This window comes from Protobothrops mucrosquamatus, unplaced genomic scaffold (assembly GCF_001527695.2).
Source record: "Protobothrops mucrosquamatus isolate PMUCROS unplaced genomic scaffold, P.Mucros_1.0 scaffold2524, whole genome shotgun sequence".
NCBI lineage: Eukaryota > Metazoa > Chordata > Lepidosauria > Squamata > Viperidae > Protobothrops > Protobothrops mucrosquamatus.
Window position 1 is genome coordinate 1 of NW_015388586.1, and position 17,836 is coordinate 17,836.

At 48.4% G+C, this 17,836-nt stretch overlaps 2 protein-coding genes across 2 annotated transcripts in view; one reads left to right on the forward strand and one right to left on the reverse strand.

Annotated features, from left to right (window-relative positions):
- Nucleotides 1-1,472: 1,472 nt before the first annotated feature.
- On the forward strand, nucleotides 1,473-5,525 carry LOC107295833 (ferritin light chain, oocyte isoform-like). The gene is made up of 4 exons (XM_015825166.1): nucleotides 1,473-1,704; nucleotides 4,195-4,341; nucleotides 4,464-4,589; nucleotides 5,213-5,525. The coding sequence occupies exons 1-4, from the start codon at nucleotides 1,603-1,605 to the stop codon at nucleotides 5,369-5,371; spliced, it is 534 nt and encodes a 177-aa protein (XP_015680652.1). The 5' UTR covers nucleotides 1,473-1,602; the 3' UTR covers nucleotides 5,372-5,525.
- An 8,706-nt stretch (nucleotides 5,526-14,231) lies between these two features.
- The window catches only part of LOC107295836 (glycogen [starch] synthase, muscle-like), a 57,061-nt gene continuing 53,456 nt past the window's right edge, over nucleotides 14,232-17,836 (reverse strand). Inside the window, exons 15-16 of the mRNA XM_015825168.1 lie at nucleotides 16,630-16,710; nucleotides 14,232-14,540 (exon numbers count right to left, since the gene is read on the reverse strand). Of these exons, the coding sequence (XP_015680654.1) occupies nucleotides 14,232-14,540; nucleotides 16,630-16,710 (390 nt within the window). The remainder of the gene's footprint in view (nucleotides 14,541-16,629; nucleotides 16,711-17,836) is intronic.

The following is a 17,836-nucleotide window of genomic DNA, read 5'->3' on the forward strand; positions in this document are numbered from 1 at the left end:
GATCCGCCTAGCCAGAATACATCATCCCTCCCCCTCAGTTACATTGTTCAGAACTTCTCTCTGCCATCCTTTTGTCTTGTTAAGTGTGTCTTCTAGCCAAGCCTCCTGGAATCTAGTGCCTACCTGCAGGGCTTGGCTAATCCTTCTATTGTTAATAAATTGTGACCGTTTTATTTTTAAACTTCTTCCTTTCTCACAATACTTTGTCCAATCTGGTAGGCCAAATCCTCCTCTTTCTCTAGCATCTTGTAATAGTTTTAATCTGATTCTCGGTCATTTCCCTTGCCATATGAATTTTGAAATGAGTCCATCCAAATTTGTAAAAAAAATCCTTTTTAAGCCGAATTGGTATGCATTGAAATAGAAACAACATTTTCGGAAGAACATTCATTTTAATGGTGGCTCCGAGCTGTTGAATTTCCTCTCCAGATAATACTGTGTTTTTTTAAACACATTTTGAGTGGTGCAAGCACTTTTTTTTTAATACTATGGATAGACTTCATGGTCTTATGGGCTGAATCATTTTGTTTCAAGATAATGTAATATGAATGTTTTAAAAATTAAATAAGCATTTGCATCTATCTCTTGTTAATTGCATGTTAAAAAAGAAAAAAAGAAAAAAGAAAAGAGAAAAAAGAAAAAAAGAAAAAAGAAAAAAAGAAAGGATATTATGAGGAAAAGGATCATAGCCTGGTATGCCCTTTGCTGATTCACACAACACATTACTGTAATCCTGTAATTGGAGTTAATAAAATGAAAGACTTTAAAGATGCTTCTGAGTCAAATCTGAGTCCTGGTGACAATGGATATGTCCATGTCATTGACTTGGCAACAATTTGCAAGAGGTTTGCCACTATCTTCTTCCAAGAGAACTTTTTCAGCTACCCAGCCTATCCTTCAGCTTCGGATCTCCTCATGGTCTCTCATCTACCATCCAGGCTTCATCCAATTGGCTTCTGCAGACTCCAGTGCTGCTGCCTATGGAGATCAAAGGTGACCAATGCACAGTGTACCTCAACCTCTGCCCCTTGAAGACGTGCAGACTTCTACTCCCACAATTCCCCAACTAGCAATGCTGGTTGGGGAATTCTGGGAGTTGAAGTCCGGACATCTTCAATGGGCAGAGGTTGAGTAATAAGAGTGTTGTGGTGCAAACCAGCATCTCTAAATTTGTGCCTTCCAAGTTAGGATCAGCCCTAAATTAATGTCACTACTGTGGTCACTTGGTCCTCGTATTCCACAGGACAGCAACACCCTGATAACACTGTCAGCACTTCGGAGCTGAAGGGGAAGCCAAAGCCTCGCTCGGAACCAGAGTTCGCGCAAACTCAGCTCAACCACCTGAGCCCGCTCATCTAGCCCCCATCTCTTGGCTACCCCAGGGGGGCGGAGCCTCGCGTTTGCAGTCGGTGCGGAGGGTTTTGGAAGAGCCCCCGGCTGCCTATAAAAGCCTCCTCCTGGGCTCGTCGCGCTCAGTCCGGACCTCGCTTTTGGCTTCTGTTCCTTCGCTCTTGCTTCAACAGTGCTTGAACGGAGCAGGATCGCAGCCACCCCATCCTTAAGTCCGTTTGCCAGCCAGTCCAACCAACCTCGACTTGCACCATGAGCTCTCAGATCCGCCAGAACTACCAAGCCGAAAGCGAAGCAGGCGTGAATCGCTTGTTCAACCAATTCCTTCAGGCCAGCTACACCTATTTGTCCTTGGTGAGTATCAGAAAGCAGAAATCTCCCCCTTTCTCTGACGTTTTCCTGGCTTTGCTTATCCCGGTGCCCTGTACTGTTGTTGGAGTACAGCTCCCATCATCCGTACCCATACTTGATACGGATGATGGGAGTTGCAGATCGGTACCTCTGGAAAGCATCAGGTTGCTTCCCCCCCCCCCCTTGTTTTTCCAAAGAGCCGGTCTTTGTGGGCGCAAAGCCAAAAATATATATATTTTCCTCTCCACTTAAATGATGGATACACGTTTACGTGGTTGGAGGGGCCCGATTGCTTTATTGGAGGTAACTGGCAAAAGTGCTGCCCTTTCCTACAGTCCGCGATGGCGGACTGTAGGGCTCTTGTGTGCGTTGTGTTGTGCTATTCTGTACCATAGCCCCACCCAGCGAGTCCTTTTTCTAAATCCGTGGAGTCTGCCTTCCTCTGTTTATAAACTGCATAAGAAAAACACTGCCCTCCCCCATTCTCCCCCACCGTAGGCTCTGGTTTTAGATGGGCCTCTTCCTTTCTTCCTCCAGAAAATTCACCCCCTTTTTTTCTTTTCCTGCAGTAACCATGGAGACCTAAGCTCAGTTTTCCAGCAACTCTGCTCTTGTGTTCACTTGGCATTATAGGAGAAAGAGAAAAGGGATTCTTCATGGGGGTAGCTTATTTAGCCATGAAGTTAACCTTTCCCACCCTGGATCTCCAGATGTGTGGGACTTCATCCCCATCTTTTTCTGGGGCTATACTAACCGCTGTAGGTTTCTTTGTTTGTCCTCTGCTTTTGATCCTGTTAATATTCTGATTCTCCTGGCTGAATCAGCCAGTCCTTTAAGGTGAGCCCATAGGCTGAGTGAATTCTTTTACATGTCAGCGGCTCTGGTTTTATCATGAGCAGCTCCCTTTGAGATTTTTGATAGCCCTATTAATTATATATACATAGTCCTCTTTTTAAATGCTGTACACATTTGCCCTCAGGTTGTGCTTTGTTTGCTCCAAATCCTAACACTGCCTTCATATATATATACAATTCAGCTCTTTATCAGCTTATTAAAAAGAGCTTGTTCCGCTCACCAGGCTGTTCTGGTTGGGGATGATGGGAACTGTATCCCACTACCAGAAGGTACCTGGTTAGGAAAAGTGCCATGGCAAATAGTCCTTTTTGCCCTGTAAATAAGATACTTGTTTGTCCTTGCAGTGTACTTGGTTTTGGCAAGCAAGGAACTCTACACAATTTTTGTTTTGATACAAAGTCCACCTCTTCATGTTTACCCATAGTTGCATCCTCTAGAATGGTTTTAAGGGAGAAATGAGGTGGGGTTAATGATTTAATTATGTCAAACTCCTTTATCAGTACATAAACCAGAACCAAAGGCTGGACTGATAAGCTGAGGAAGGGGCAATGGGCACTTTGGGTATAGCAACAGTTAAGTTTGGTTAGCCATAAACTGTAGTTTATAAACCACAGTGGGCAGGTTTACACAATGTGTTAAGCCATAACAATATTTTGGTTATTGGTAATCAATTTTTGATCTACAGTATTTTAGAAGCAAATAAGCAAATAACCTTTTTTCTAGATACCCATAAGTTTCTCCTTTTTAACTAACACCTGTCCATATCCATATAGTAGATAGCAGTTGGTGGGGGGGTTGTCTTTGAATAGGCAGAGGCCTGGAAAGAACTTTCAAAGGGCTTAAGTTAGGAATGCTGCTGGTCAGGGTTGAATCAGGCAATTCTTACATAGGGTTCATGTACCCATATTGCTGATTAGTGCTTTTCTAGAAATATATCCAGTTTCCTTGCTAAAGTGACTGTTAAAAAGCACATACGGGCAACTGCTTAGTTGTGCATTGCATCAAACTGCAGATTTGCTGTAGTCTACATTGAATCTGGAATTCAAGCCATCATATGTTTGTTTACTTGTTCTAGCTTTTGGTCTTCTCAGGATTGTTCAGGGGAAGGCAAAGCTGCAAACCATCACTGGATTGGCTGCAAACCAGCATGTAAAACAATGTCATTAATATATATATATATATATATATATATTCTAGATAGCGTAATTTACCCCTCCCCCAAAATAAGATACAGCTACAAAATATAGTTACGTATTGTAGTTCAAATCATAGGGGTTTTTTGGCTTTGCAGGTTAGTTACAAATCTATTATTCTATTTTGGGGTCTTATCAAACCATACTGTTGATTCCAACCCATGATGTGAGATGCACGCTGGATTGAAACCATCAGCATTTGGGAATATAGCATGCTAAAAGCCATGAACTATGATTTATAAATCATACTAAATTCACATAATAAAACCAAGCCTAAACAAGCTATATCGTAATGTAGTACAATATGTGAATTAAAGAGAGGCTGGCTCCTTTTGTGTAGGTAGGCAATTATGACCATGAACGATAATTTTACAGAAACTTGGGTGAAAAGGCAACTTTAAACTTGTGGCAATTCTAAACTTTACTTTTTCTTCCTTCTGCCCAGAATTTTTACTACACCCGGGACGATGTGGCACTGTCCAAGTTCGCCTCCTTTTTCCACCACCTGTCTGAGGAGAAGCATGAACAAGCTGAGAAGTTCTTGACTTTCCAGAACCGCCGTGGAGGAAGAGTTGTCCTGCAGGATGTCAAGGTGAGAGCGGAGAAGTATGTTGGGGCCCACGGAGGCTGAATGAAAGTGGTGGTCGGCCAACAGGGGACATATGAATAAGTGGAGTGCTACTGAGACCTCATTAACTCTTTCCAATACTCCAGAAACCAGAGCAAGATGAATGGAAGAGTGGAATCACTGCCATGGAAGCTGCCTTGAAACTGGAGAAGAGCCTGAACCAGGCCCTGCTGGATTTGCATCAAGTTGCTTCACGCCATACAGATCCCCATGTAAGTTGACAGGAGAAGGTTTGCAAGGTTAGGTTCACTCCCGTTGACTATTACAGTAAATACCCACCAAGGTATCCTGGAATAATATGTTCTTTAATTACACTTGTCAAATTTTGTTTCGGCATATTCACATGGGGTTACATTTAGGGAAGGATGGAGAACCTGCAAGAATCCAGCTGCAAGAAATATTCCTCATTGGTTAAGCTGGGTGGTAATGTACCATAGGCAGTCGAGATTCAGCAACATTTGAACATCAGGAGTTCCCCTATTTAATCCACCCAAAACCACCCAGCTAAGGTGGCTGCCGATTAAGTAAATTGTGATTGACCAACCTTGGATGCACCCTCTTCTTTGAAGAACTCAAAATCTGCTTTCAATTTTTAATGGGATTATGGTTGAGTTCTTTGCACAGTATATGTGTTTTCTCCATTCCTACTGTCCCAAATGCTAACTGGCCAATTATCAAGAATGCAATGGATCAGCTGATTTTGAGATTCCTCCTAGTTCCTGATAGATTGGATGATTTGAGAGGCATTAGTCCTTCTAATCCTTGGACTACTTATTTAATATAGGTAGGCTTTTCCTGTGGAATCCTTGAATTAAAACTCCTTTCTTTTCCTAAGCTTTGTGACTTCTTGGAGACTCACTATTTGGATGAGGAGGTGAAGTTGATCAAGAAGCTGGGAGACCATGTGACCAACCTGAAGCGTGTCCGTGCCCAGGAGGAAGGCCTTGGGGAATACCTGTTTGACCGTCTCACCCTAGGTGAATCCAGCGACTGAGCCTAGAGGTGTTGGCTCCCTCCCAGCTCCTAATAGCCTTAAATGTATTAAAAGCTGGCTGGTCAATAATATGGCCTCTGTACCCCTATCCATTTTGGGGGAGAAAGGAGCTGAGTCTGTAACTGGCATTAAACAAACTTGGCATTAAGCACTACATCCTGTGAATGTGTATATAATTGGGAGAATGGTATAGTGCAGGGGTAGGCAACCTTGGCTCTTTTATGACTCGTGGACTTCAACTCCCAGAATTCCTGAGCCCCTGTGTAGGATAAGGACAAAGTCTCAAGGATCTGAAAACCAGCAGATCCAGAAGAGCCTTTCTGCAGTACAAGCCACACTTCCTATTTTCCAAAACAATTTCCAAAGCAAATTTTATTTTGAAATCGTTTGTTTTCATAGTCTGTTTTTCCACACACAGGGGGAGAAAGAGACACAACAAAATTCAAGCATTCTTTTTTTTTTTTGACATCCATAAATAAAAATCTAGGTGGGGAAAGTTGGAGAAAAGAGAAAACGGGTTTAAGGCCCAAACCAATGTCCTGCTGTGTTAAAACTGTCTTTCCCAAGTTTAGAGGCAAATAAGCCGGGAATTTGCAGGGCTGCCTCCCGAAATACCTGGTTCTTCATGCATGATTGCATCAAAGAATTGTGAGAAAGAGGAAGTTCACAAGATTTTTCTGTAAAAAAATTATTTTCCATATTGATAAATAAAATTGGCAGGAGAAGCAGAACATAAAGGGTTCTTGAGTGTGTTGGCATCTGCTCTGCCTTTTGAGGTAGTTGCCTCTCGTGCTAGGGTGCTAGGGTGGGTATTATCCGTATAACAGCTAATTAAGTCTCTCAGCCTCCAGGAGCACTTTCTTCGCTGCCTGTCTGCACTATAATACCTGCTTTGGTCATAGCTACGTCATCCCTGATGCAGGGTCACACTGTTTCGTACTGTATCATCAGCAGAACCCTGATCCCAAACATTACAGTATATGATAGGGACAGTTCAACAGTTCTGGCTCTTTCTTAGAGGCGTTGATAGCCAGCATCATTCTAACAGAAACCGCAAGGGGTTTAACCTGATGGGCAATGTGATTGGATTCTAGTTTAGAACTCTCTCTTTCATTAAGAGTAAAGATGGATGCTGGAGAGCTGATGGATTTTAGACTAGCTTTTCCTCAGGATGTGCTAGACTGTAACTCTCATGAAACCTAGCTAGGATGATAGTGAGGTTGACTCGTGCATCCAGCTTGGAAAAGAAGTCCTATTAGTACTATCCTTGAGCAAAGTGCATTTTAGAACACTCTCCTCTAGCTTGTTTCAGAGATTTTTAAGCATGCAGTCTATTCTGCCGGCCTTGATCCTGCAGTAGAACTTGACTCTGCGGTCTTCTGAAATTCATCATGGTCTATATGCAGAATGACTTATCACCACCCTGGAAATCATTCTAGAATGCTCTTGAGTGTTCATGGGGATAAAGTCATTTTTTTAAAGTTTCCAACGGCAGCCCTACAAACCACTAACTTGAAAAGGAATTAGTATCTCTGGAATATGACAGAGCTACAGGAGAGCAATTTATGTGGCAAGGTGGTCCTAAGTCTCCTTGCACCTTAGCATTTCATATAAATGCACATTTTGATCCTTTGGACACTTTACAATACCCATCCCTGATCCCTGGCCACGTTGGCCAAGGATGATGGGAGTTGAAGCCCAGCACATCTGGAGAACAACAGGCTGCAAAACATCAAGCAGGAAAGCTTCTTTTCCTTAAATTCCATATCCTCTTCCATGGGCACTTTTTCAGCTCTTTCTACAACGGCCCTTTTCAGAAGACCTTCCTTTTGTTAGAATCTGCTCTAAATGGTTTTGCAAATTCCTTTCCAGAAACAGACACAGCTAACTGGCAAACGGTCCCAAAGTATGAATTGAGATTGTCTGGACATATTATGAAACATCCTCTTTTCTTTCTTTTTTTTTTAAAAAAAGGCTGTCTAAAGAAGTGCAGAGTCATGGCTTTTAAAGGAAGTTCCCAAACTCTGAGCAATACACTGTCTTTCATAGTCCTCCAGATCACTCTAAAATCCTGTTGAGCAGACATCCTCACCAGGCCTCCACGCCAACCGTCTAGGGTTACCCAAAAAGATAATAATATTAGATGCACTCATTTTATGAGCAGCCTTTAAAAGGTCTGCTCTGTTTCTGGTTCAATGAAACCTTTGTTGGTAGGGAAGGGGAGGTAACACGATACCTTGCCTGTGTCCTTCCCATGAAGGCCTCCCATTTTCCCATTTCTCCCATTAGTAGTATTTATTATTTTTTTAAAAAATGCAGCTAGGTTCTTAAGACCTGGAGAATGCCTTTCAAAACATCAGCAGCATATGGAGGGTGTTTGGGAGGAGGAAATGCATGACCTTACATATTCAATCCTGCTCGACACAAGGATGTTCTCTTGTGTTCTGCAAAAAGAGCCAATGGGTCACTTCCTGACACCTTCCAGAGGAAGAGGTCCTCCATCCTTGGCATTCTGTCATCCAGAGAAGACTGTCTGTTAGGCCGTCCTGGCTAAACTTTCAAACGAGATCCAGCAAACAGGAACGGTAAACCATCAATGCTTTAATCAGCGCAAATGAAACAAAGTTAGCACTGGGGTAACAGTCCCGCAGTGCACTAAACATATACCCCACGCCCATCCAGTCCCTCCCAGGTCCACCCTGTCTAGCCCCTCCCCCCTGGTCAGCCAGCTCCCAGGATGGTAGAGGCGAAAGGCAGCAGCGCGGCACCGGCGGGTTTGGAGGTGCCCTCCGAAGCGGCCACATCGAGCAGTGGGGCTGCAGGGCAATGGAGGCTGCAGCAGGGCGGAGGCCTGGGCATGGTGGGTTGCGCACTCAGGGCCTGACATTCGGCTCCCCCTACCATGGTTCCCCCTGGAAGGAAGCAGAAAAGGGTTAGTGGCTCTATACCATGTGGGCCGGCCTACCAGGGGGGTGGTCTACCCGGTTTGTTGGGGAAACGCTTATGATAGCTACGGAGTAATGTGGGCGCGGACACGTCTTTATCCCTAACCCAGGAGGCCTCGGATAGGGGATAACCCTTCCAGAGGATGAGGTACGATATGTTACCTCTTCGTACTCTGGAGTCCAGGATATCCTGGACTTCATAATGCCCCGGTGTGATGGGACCTGGGCCTTGGCCAGGGGACATCCCCCCTGCTGGTTTCAACAGACTGACGTGAAACACTGGATGTATTTTACCCAGGAACCTCGGCAAGTGTAGCCGCATTGCCACCGGATTAATGACCTGGGCTATTCGAAAGGGTCCAATAAATTTCGGAGCCAGTTTTTTACACGGGACATGCAGTTTTATGTATTTGGTGGACAAGAACACATAGTCACCCACTTGGAATGGGACTTGCTTCCTGCGTTTCAGGTCCGCCTGATATTTAGCTGCCTCCCCTGCTTTCACTAGTGCTTTTTTCACCGCATTCCACACCCCCCACACCTGGGTCACCCAGTGATCGACCCGGCAGGACGGGTTACCCGACGGCTGGCACGCGGGTATGGGTACGAACTCCCGCCCATGGACTACCTTGAAGGGGGTGAAGCCAGTGCTGCTATGCACGGCATTATTATAGGCCACTTCAGCAAACGTTACAAGATCTACCCAGTCTGATTGTTGGTATGAAACATAGCTTCTCAAGTAGCGTTCGACCGCAGCGTTAGCTCGTTCAGCCGCCCCGTTGGTGCTGGGGTGGTATGCTGAACTAAGGCCTTGGCTTGCTCCTAGAAACCGGACGAATTCTTGCCAAAATTTGGCTGTAAACTGTACCCCACGGTCCGAGATTATACGTCGTGGTGCCCCATGCAGGCGATAAACCTGTGTCAAAAACATCCTTGCCAGTCTTTTTGCTGATGGCAGCCCCTTGCAGGGGATGAAATGGGCTTGCTTAGAGAATAGATCCACCACCGTCCATATCACTGTATATCCCCTGACCTCGGGTAGTTCTACTATGAAATCCATGGCAATATCCTGCCATGGGTGTTCCGGGTCGGCTACGGTTTGAAGCAACCCCATTGGTTTTCCCGGATGGGGTTTGGACTGGGCACAGACGCTACAACCCTTTACATAGGCCTCAATATCCGCTCTCATCCGGGGCCACCAAAATTGACGCCTGGCAAGGTGTAGGGTTTTCAGGAACCCAAAGTGGCCTGCTTGTTTTACGTCATGGCACTGATGGCAAACCCTATTTCTCATTCCCTGGGGTACATAGATCTTAGTGCCATACCACGCCAGGCCATCTCGTAGGGTCAATAAACCAGGGTGAGTCTGGAGCCATACGTCTTGTAACACGGCCGCCCTCAACTCGTCTTCAAACGACACTACCTTGGAGCACAGGTATTGTTTTGTGTTCTCTTCGTTACAGGAGGACATAATCGGCTGTACCACCTCCACCCTCTTGCTGTCGTGTCTGTTACCTTCCGTGAGGTATAAGCACACGGCTGTAATTTGTCCTGACTGTTACGTTGGAGCAATACCGCTCCCACAGCCACATCACTGGCATCGGCTTGAACAACAAACGGGCGGTCCGGATCGGGATGTAGTAATACGGGTTCTTGTGCACAAAGTGCCTTCAACGATTCGAACGCCCTCTGACATTCCAATGACCATGCTATCGGTTGTCCAGGACGAGGTTTAATTGTTGTGGACCAGGTTCGCAACAGGTGTGTTAATGGCAACGCCACAGAGGCGAATGAGGGAATAAAGTGTCGGTAAAAGTTGGCGAAGCCCAAAAAACTTTGTAGTTGTCGGCGTGTTTTTGGGGCTTGCCACTCTAGCACACTCCTCACCTTATTTGGGTCCATTTCCACACCTGCTGCCGAAATCCGGTATCCTAGGTAATCAAGTCGGTTTTGATGAAACTCGCACTTTGACAATTTTACGAACAATTTGGCATGCAATAGTTTGGTTAAGACATCCCGAACCAACTGGACGTGTTCCTCCAAGGTTTGGGAATAGATGAGGATGTCATCTAAATACACTAAGACCCCGCGGTACAAGTGTTCATGCAATACTCCATTTATCAACTGCATGAACACCGCGGGAGCTCCTTGTAGGCCGAAAGGCATCACTTTAAATTGGTAGCTACCCAGTGGACAATTGAACGCTGTTTTCCACTCGTCCCCCTGCTTTATCCTAACTCGGTAGTAGGCTTCACGAAGATCCAACTTCGTGAAGACTTTCCCCTTGGCTAGATGGGCTAAGAGATCTTTTACCAAAGGCAGGGGGTACATGTCTTCCACACAGACCGCGTTAATCCCGCGGAAGTCCACACAAAGTCGGAGACCCCCATCCTTTTTTCCCTGAAACAAGACAGGCGCCGCTATCCTAGAGCGGGCTAGCTGTATAAAACCCAGTTCCAGGTTCTTGTCTATGTACTGTCTTAACTCCCGGAGCTCTAGTGGCGTCATGGGGTACATCCTGGGTTTGGGTAACTTGGCTCCCGGCAGGATCTCGATCGCACAATCAGTGGAGCGGTGCGGCGGTAAACTGTCGCACTCCCGCTCGCTAAATACTGCAGCGAGATCATTATAGACCGCAGGGTAACTAAGAGTGGGGTCATTCTGGATCGTTTTTGATTCCCCGTTGGCCGTTTTGGACGTCTCTCTCCCTTTCGTAGATTCCTCTACGTCAGGCTGTGGCGGTTGGGGCCCAACTCCCAACCTTAGGTGGCGATGTCCTTCCGCCCACCACATCGTTGGAGCCCATTTGTCCAGGCAGGCCAACCCCAATATTACCGCCTCGGACATAGTCGGGACCACTATAAACCGGAGGACTTCCCAATGACCACCCATGTCCATTCGCACCGGTTCCATCACTAATGTGGCAGGAACCCCCCCCAACAGGGACCCATCCACCTGTTCAAAGCGGATGGGGGACGTCAGTCGGGTCACCCTAATCCCCACCTTCTCTACCACTTCCCTGCTGACCAGACAACGGGTACAGCCTGTGTCAATTAGGGCCTGGTACCCGCCGGAGCGTCCTGTGATCGGACTCGTCAGCGTGATGGGGATGGCAAAGGGGGCTACAGGTTGACTCACCATGGGGTCCTGTGCGGCGTCATCTCCGTCGTACTCGTCCAAAGCTAGCGCTGAGTCACCCGGAGGGCGGTTAGGAGACTCTCCCTCTGCCTGACGAGCAGCCCGTGACCTCTCCGTACTCTTTCGTGGCGTACCTCCCGGCCTTCCGAGCGCCGTTGGTGTCCTAGTTGTCGATGGGACCGGGCATTCCGCCACTCTATGTCCCGGTTGGTTGCATCGGAAGCACCGAAATACTGGCTTAGGATTGGGACAGGGGCCCAAAGGTTGTCGGCTGGTCTCCTTGGGCCGGTCAACCACTCTCCGGAGGTTTGGTTGCTCGTCCGGTGTCCTCTGGAGTTCACGTAGTCCAGCGTCCAACTCCGACACAACACGGAACCAGTCAATGAGTCGGCACGGGACACCCCTCACCAGACACGCCCGGCGGAGCTCCTTGTCCAGGCCAGCTCGGAAGTGGTGAACTAATAGACGTTCCGGCCATGACCGCAGCCTCCCAGCAGCTTGCTGGAACTCTCTCACATACTGCCTAACTGGCCTGCCACGCTGCCGTAACCCCAACACCTCCGCCTCCGCCCACTGCAGCCTAGAGGGATCCTCAAATCTCGTTTTCAGGGCATCCAGGAACAAGCCAATATCAGCCAATTCCCGAGCGTGGTCGCTGTATAAATCCGCCGCCCAGGCTGCGGCCTCCCCCTGTAAACTCGCTGTAACAGCCACCACCATTGCCCAGTTGGACGAATATAGAGTGGTAAAACGGTCCAGGTGGCTGAATACATGGCTCAGAAAAATTGCCAAGCGGTCCGGGTCCCCATCAAACGCCATGGTGAGCGGGGGTGGGTTCCACACTACCGTCTGAGGCCAAGGGGCCCCATACTGGTCCGCCTCCGAGGGTATAGGCCGACGGCCGTTTGGTCCCACCCCCCAAGGGCCTGAAGAGCCGGGTGTGGCCCTCGACTGTCTAGAGGGATCTCTAGCCGGGACCCCGGCCTGACGGCCCTGTCTAGGGTGCTGTGACCGTCCACCCGCAACCCCGCCTGGGTCTGTCATAGACGGGTGGTCCCCCGACGTGAGCCTGAGTTTTGGGCTGGCTAGATGGAAACGTGCAGACTCTGCTGGGGTTCCCATCCCAGCCCTGGGCCTTGCGGGTGGTGGTGCAATATAGCCTGTCTCCCCAAACTGGTCCCAGGGTGTACTGTCCTGGAGCGGTGGAGTAGCTCCACTCCTCCTCCTCATCCCCAGTCACACGTCTCTCTCTCCAACCGCTCAGTGCAGGCCCCGAACCGGCTGCTACCGCGGCTCCCCAGCCCCGGTCTGTTGTAAAGCAGGGCTTAGCCACCACTCCCCCGACGATGCTGATGCTACCGGTTGCAGGGTCTCCACCCCCGCCTCCAGGGTCTGCGGTGCCCGTTCCTTCGGCCGCACCACAGCCTCCGTCTCCTCCCCCCCAGACGGGACCTCCGTCTGGCCTGCTAGGTCAGGCGTCTCTACAGCCGGTACCGCACCTTGCGTTCCCTCTGCCATGCCCGCAACGCCGACCCAACTTCGAGGAGACAAGTCCACAAGCAGGAAAACAGTTTTGTAGTCTTTTTGAGTGCTAACTTAATGTTAGGCCGTCCTGGCTAAACTTTCAAACGAGATCCAGCAAACAGGAACGGTAAACCATCAATGCTTTAATCAGCGCAAATGAAACAAAGTTAGCACTGGGGTAACAGTCCCGCAGTGCACTAAACATATACCCCACGCCCATCCAGTCCCTCCCAGGTCCACCCTGTCTAGCCCCTCCCCCCTGGTCAGCCAGCTCTGCCATCGTTAATACCTGTAGGATTGTTAGGCCCAGCGTTCGTCCGGTCTAGCGCCGTCGGCGCACAAGGCAGGCCTCCGTTCATGGAAAGTCCAGCGGCCTGAAAGCCTGGGAACCGCCCTATCTCGTCACACCACGCGACGCGGCGCCGTCCAATGACGTCGCCCGGGACAGCGGCAGCAAGAGACAGCGGCGCCATCCAATGACGTCGCCCGGGACAGCGGAGACGTCGCCCGGGATGGTAGAGGCGAAAGGCAGCAGCGCGGCACCGACGGGTTTGGAGGTGCCCTCCGAAGCGGCCACATCGAGCAGTGGGGCTGCAGGGCAATGGAGGCGGCAGCAGGGCGGAGGCCTGGGCATGGTGGGTTGCGCACTCAGGGCCTGACATTGTCTTACTGTTCTTTAACCGAACTACGTCAAGTGTGAGCCCTCAACACTTCTGTCTAGAACACCCTAGAACAGTGATGGCGAACCTTTTAGAGACCGAGTGCCCAAAAACTGGCCCAGCCCCACTCCACCCCCCTGCCCCGCCCCCACCCCGCCTGCCCGCAGGGCCACTCACCGCCTCCAGGGCCCACCACAGATCACCCAGCAGCGCCATGGCGGCCACGCCCTCTTCCCGCACCCCGCAGCATCAACTGCACGATGGGGCGTGAGGGCAGAGTCTTGTCTACTCTGTCTGGCTGCCATGTCCTTGGCTGCACTGCTCCGCGTGGGCCACGCTCGGGGGCGGCTCTCCTCCAGGGGGACTGCTGGTGAGGAGGGAGTCACGGGGGAGGCAAGGCTGGGGCAACGGCACGTGTGCCCACAGAGAGGGCTCCGAGTGCCGCCTTTGGCACCCGTGCCATAGGTTCGCCACCACTGCCCTAGAACCTACACTCTAGGCTTATTTCAGAATGCAGCACTAGGTAACAAGCTGGCCTCTTGAGGACAGGGGGAGGCGTGGGAAAAGAGCAGGCAGGGGAGTCAGCCTGCCTACCTAATTCTTCTCTTCAATCAGAGAATTGGTGGGGCTGCTGAGGTCACTGGGGCTGCTGGGGAGGGTGGGGGTGCTAGCATTAGAGGAAGTGCTTGCCTCGCTAGACCCCTTCTTGGAGTGCTTTCGCCATTCAGGGACTGGACCCATCATGGCTGGGGGCTTGATGTTCTGCCTGTCCTTTTCTGCCTCCTCTTCCTCGTCGTACCGTTCATCATCCTCTTCGGTCTCGCTGTGATGGGGACTGGAGTGGCGGGAGATGGAAGGAGAGGGTGGGACCGAGGCTGGGCGTGGGTAGCGGAAACCCTGAGCCTGCAAAGTTGAGGACAGGGGAGCAGAGTGGATGGGGAAAAAAAGAACGGCAAAAAATCAATCAACATCGCCTGGGGTCTCTTGTCCCCCCCCTCCTGCTTTCAACCACTTCCTAGAACCTCTGAACTCTCTTTTTGAAATCACACTGCAGGACCAGCATCCCAGCTTCTATTCCATTTTTCCAAGGTGAGAACACTACCTGCCCTTTGAGAACTGCAATCCAGACAACAGAAAGGAATGCAATCCATGAAGTAGCCTTCTCTTTCATTAGCCACTTGGATTTACTGTTTTCTCATTCTAGCAGTTTACAACTCAGGGACAATTTTGGAAAGAGGGTTACTGGGACCTGCATCATGAACTTTCAGCCTCAAGCTGTGCAACGGGACATTTTATCCTGTAGAAACTACTTTGCCCTTTTTCTGGAACCTTGAAGTTCACCTACTGGAACTGGCTCAAATAAATGGACAGACCCTACAAATTTGGGACATATGCCCAGTTGGAAGTTCGTGATCAACAGTAGAATCAAATCACGCGCAAATCTCCTCAACCTTTTCAGGCCTTTTTAGCAAGGCAAAAAAATCTTTCTAGACACAGGTAGTTTTTAACTTACAACCACAATTGAGCCCACAATTTATGTTGCTAAGACAGTTAAGTGAGTCTTGTCCCATTTTACGACTTTTCTTGCCACAGTTGTTAAATGAATCACTGCAATTGTTAAGTTAGTAACACGGTGGTTAAGTGAATCTGGCTTCCCCATTGACTTTGCTTGTCGGAAGGTCGCAAAAGCGGATCACATGACCCCGGGACACTGCAACCATAATGAATACATGCCGGTTGCCAAGCATATGAATTTTGACCACATGACCACAGGGATGCTGCAACTGACATGTGAAAAACGACCATAAATCACTTTTTCCAGTGCTATTGTAACTTGGGTCACTAAATAAATGGTTTGTAAGTTGAGGATGACCTGTATTGAGCTGATTAGAAATCCATGCCACTCTACTGCGCCACTCTACTGCGCATCACCAATATTTAGATTTACCTTTTGCCCTTCTTGCCTTCCATAAATTTGAGCTTGGTTATAATGGAACAACTGCACTATTTTTCGCTTTCATTCCTACCTCTGTCTCTTCCCCATTCCTCTGAACTGATCTCCTAAGCCACGGGTGTCAAACTCGCCGCATCACGTGACGTGTCTTGACATATCATGACTTTTTTTGCATTGCCGGAGCTGCGGTGGGCGTGGCCTCCTTATGATGCAACTGGCCCGCGGGCCAGCAGTTTAACACCCCTGTAAGGCCTTCAAAGCTGGGCCTGTTTTCTTTGACTTTTTAAAACTACTTTTCCAACCTGATTGGTAAAGGCTGGGGGAGACTGGGGCACAAATAAATATGAAAAAGAACAAAGCTGGGACACAACTGTGGCTTTTTAGGCAAAATCCAGGATATGGCAACAGACACTGGTTGGTGGAGTTGATGTTTGCATTTTTTCTAACTGACTGTGGCTCTCAAAGATCTCAGGCGTTACCACTTTTAAAAGATTCCATCTAGTAATTCTTTCAAGTGGATCTCCTTAATCTGAACTTGTGCCTTGAGGAGCTGCTGTATTAGTGGGCAATCGTCTGAGCTGATGCTGGATTTTAAAGACTTAAAACCACAATTGAGACCAGACTTTCTGTTGTTAAGCAAGGTGGTTGTTAAGTGAATCACAGTAAATTCTACAGCCTTTTTCTGCCACAGTTTTTAAGCAAAAAAACTGCAGCTGTTAAGTGAATCCTGTGGTCATTAAGCAAATTGGGCTTCCCCCATTGACTTTGCTTGCTGGAAGCCAGCTGGGAAAGTCCCAAATGGCATTCACATGACCCTGGGATGCTGCAACTATTATAAACACATGCCAGTTGCCAAGCACCCAAATTTTGATCATGTGACTGTAGAGAATGCTGCATCTAAGGATCGGCCTTAGTCACTTGCTTTCAATGCCACTCTAACTTTGAATGGTCACTAAATGAACAGCTGTAAATCAAGTTGTAAGGGGACCCTATATAAGGCTTAGGTCTCTTTCGCCTCCCACAAGGGACCTTACTTACCGCAGTTGTTTCATGTGGCTCATAGGTGAAGTTATCAGGGAAGGCCTTTGCAAGGGCCATATGCCGGGCATACATGTAATACTGCAAAGAAGAGTATGGTAGGAGAAAAGACAAAATGAATGCTGGGATTCTGCCCCTATTGCTGATTTTCTTCCCATCCCCACTGCAAGCCACAGAATCTGTTATCAGTCAGGCAGTCAACACACATCTGCTTTCCAAAACCCATTGAAAAGATTCCCCTTGGGCCCAGAACTGCAGAATCATCAACTTGGTTCTAAAACAATTGATTTCTGTCTTCAAGAGTTGATGGGATCAGGTTTCTCTACAGTCAGATTCTTTGATGGATGGAAGGAACGGGGCTGATGAGGATAAGCAGGGGAGCTTCCCTGTATCTACACTTAAGCTGTGGCATGCTTTGCCCTGGGCAGCTCAATTTTTATGTTGCATTTGCGTCTGTGTAACCCTCTTGGGAATCCATGGCTGCCATGAGTTGATATGGCTCAAAACAAGTGCTGGATGAGATCGAAACATGGTCTCCCGTCTTCCCCACACAGAGTTCTTCTCCCCACCACCCAACTTCCTTGTCTGTAGATGGAGAAACAGAGGCAACTTTGTCAGCCTACAAAAAGGTATCCAGCAAATTGGCAAATGCCAGATCGCTTTCTGAATTGCAAGATGATTGTGGAAAAGAGACAGGTGAGGGATAAGGGCAAGTGAAGCAGCTGGGAAGCATGGCAGTTCACCCTTGATTAAAAAGATAGGTACCGTATTTTCCGGTGTATAAGACGACTTTCTAAACCCTGAAAATCTTCTCAAAAGTCGGGGGTCATCTTATACACCCAGTCGTCTTATATGCCGGAAAATACAGTATGTCAATGACGGTAACAAAAATAATGTCACTATTTCGGCAGTGCTTAACTTGCTAAATCAACCAAACGTAGTGAAGTCTTGCATCACATCCAAAAGACATCCTCTACTCCAGAATCCTTTCGTTTTATTTCGCAGTGGGCCAAAACAACCTCACACCATTGCTATTCAACTTTCTATTCATCTAGCCTTCCTCTCGCTTCTATAGATGAACCTGAACACCTGTTAAGGACGTCCGGGCGCCTATCCCGCCCAGTCCATTGGGCAAGCAGCTCCCCTTGCAGTCACATGCCCGCAGTCTCTCCCGGCTGGCGTCCTCCACATTCCCCCCAAGGACAAT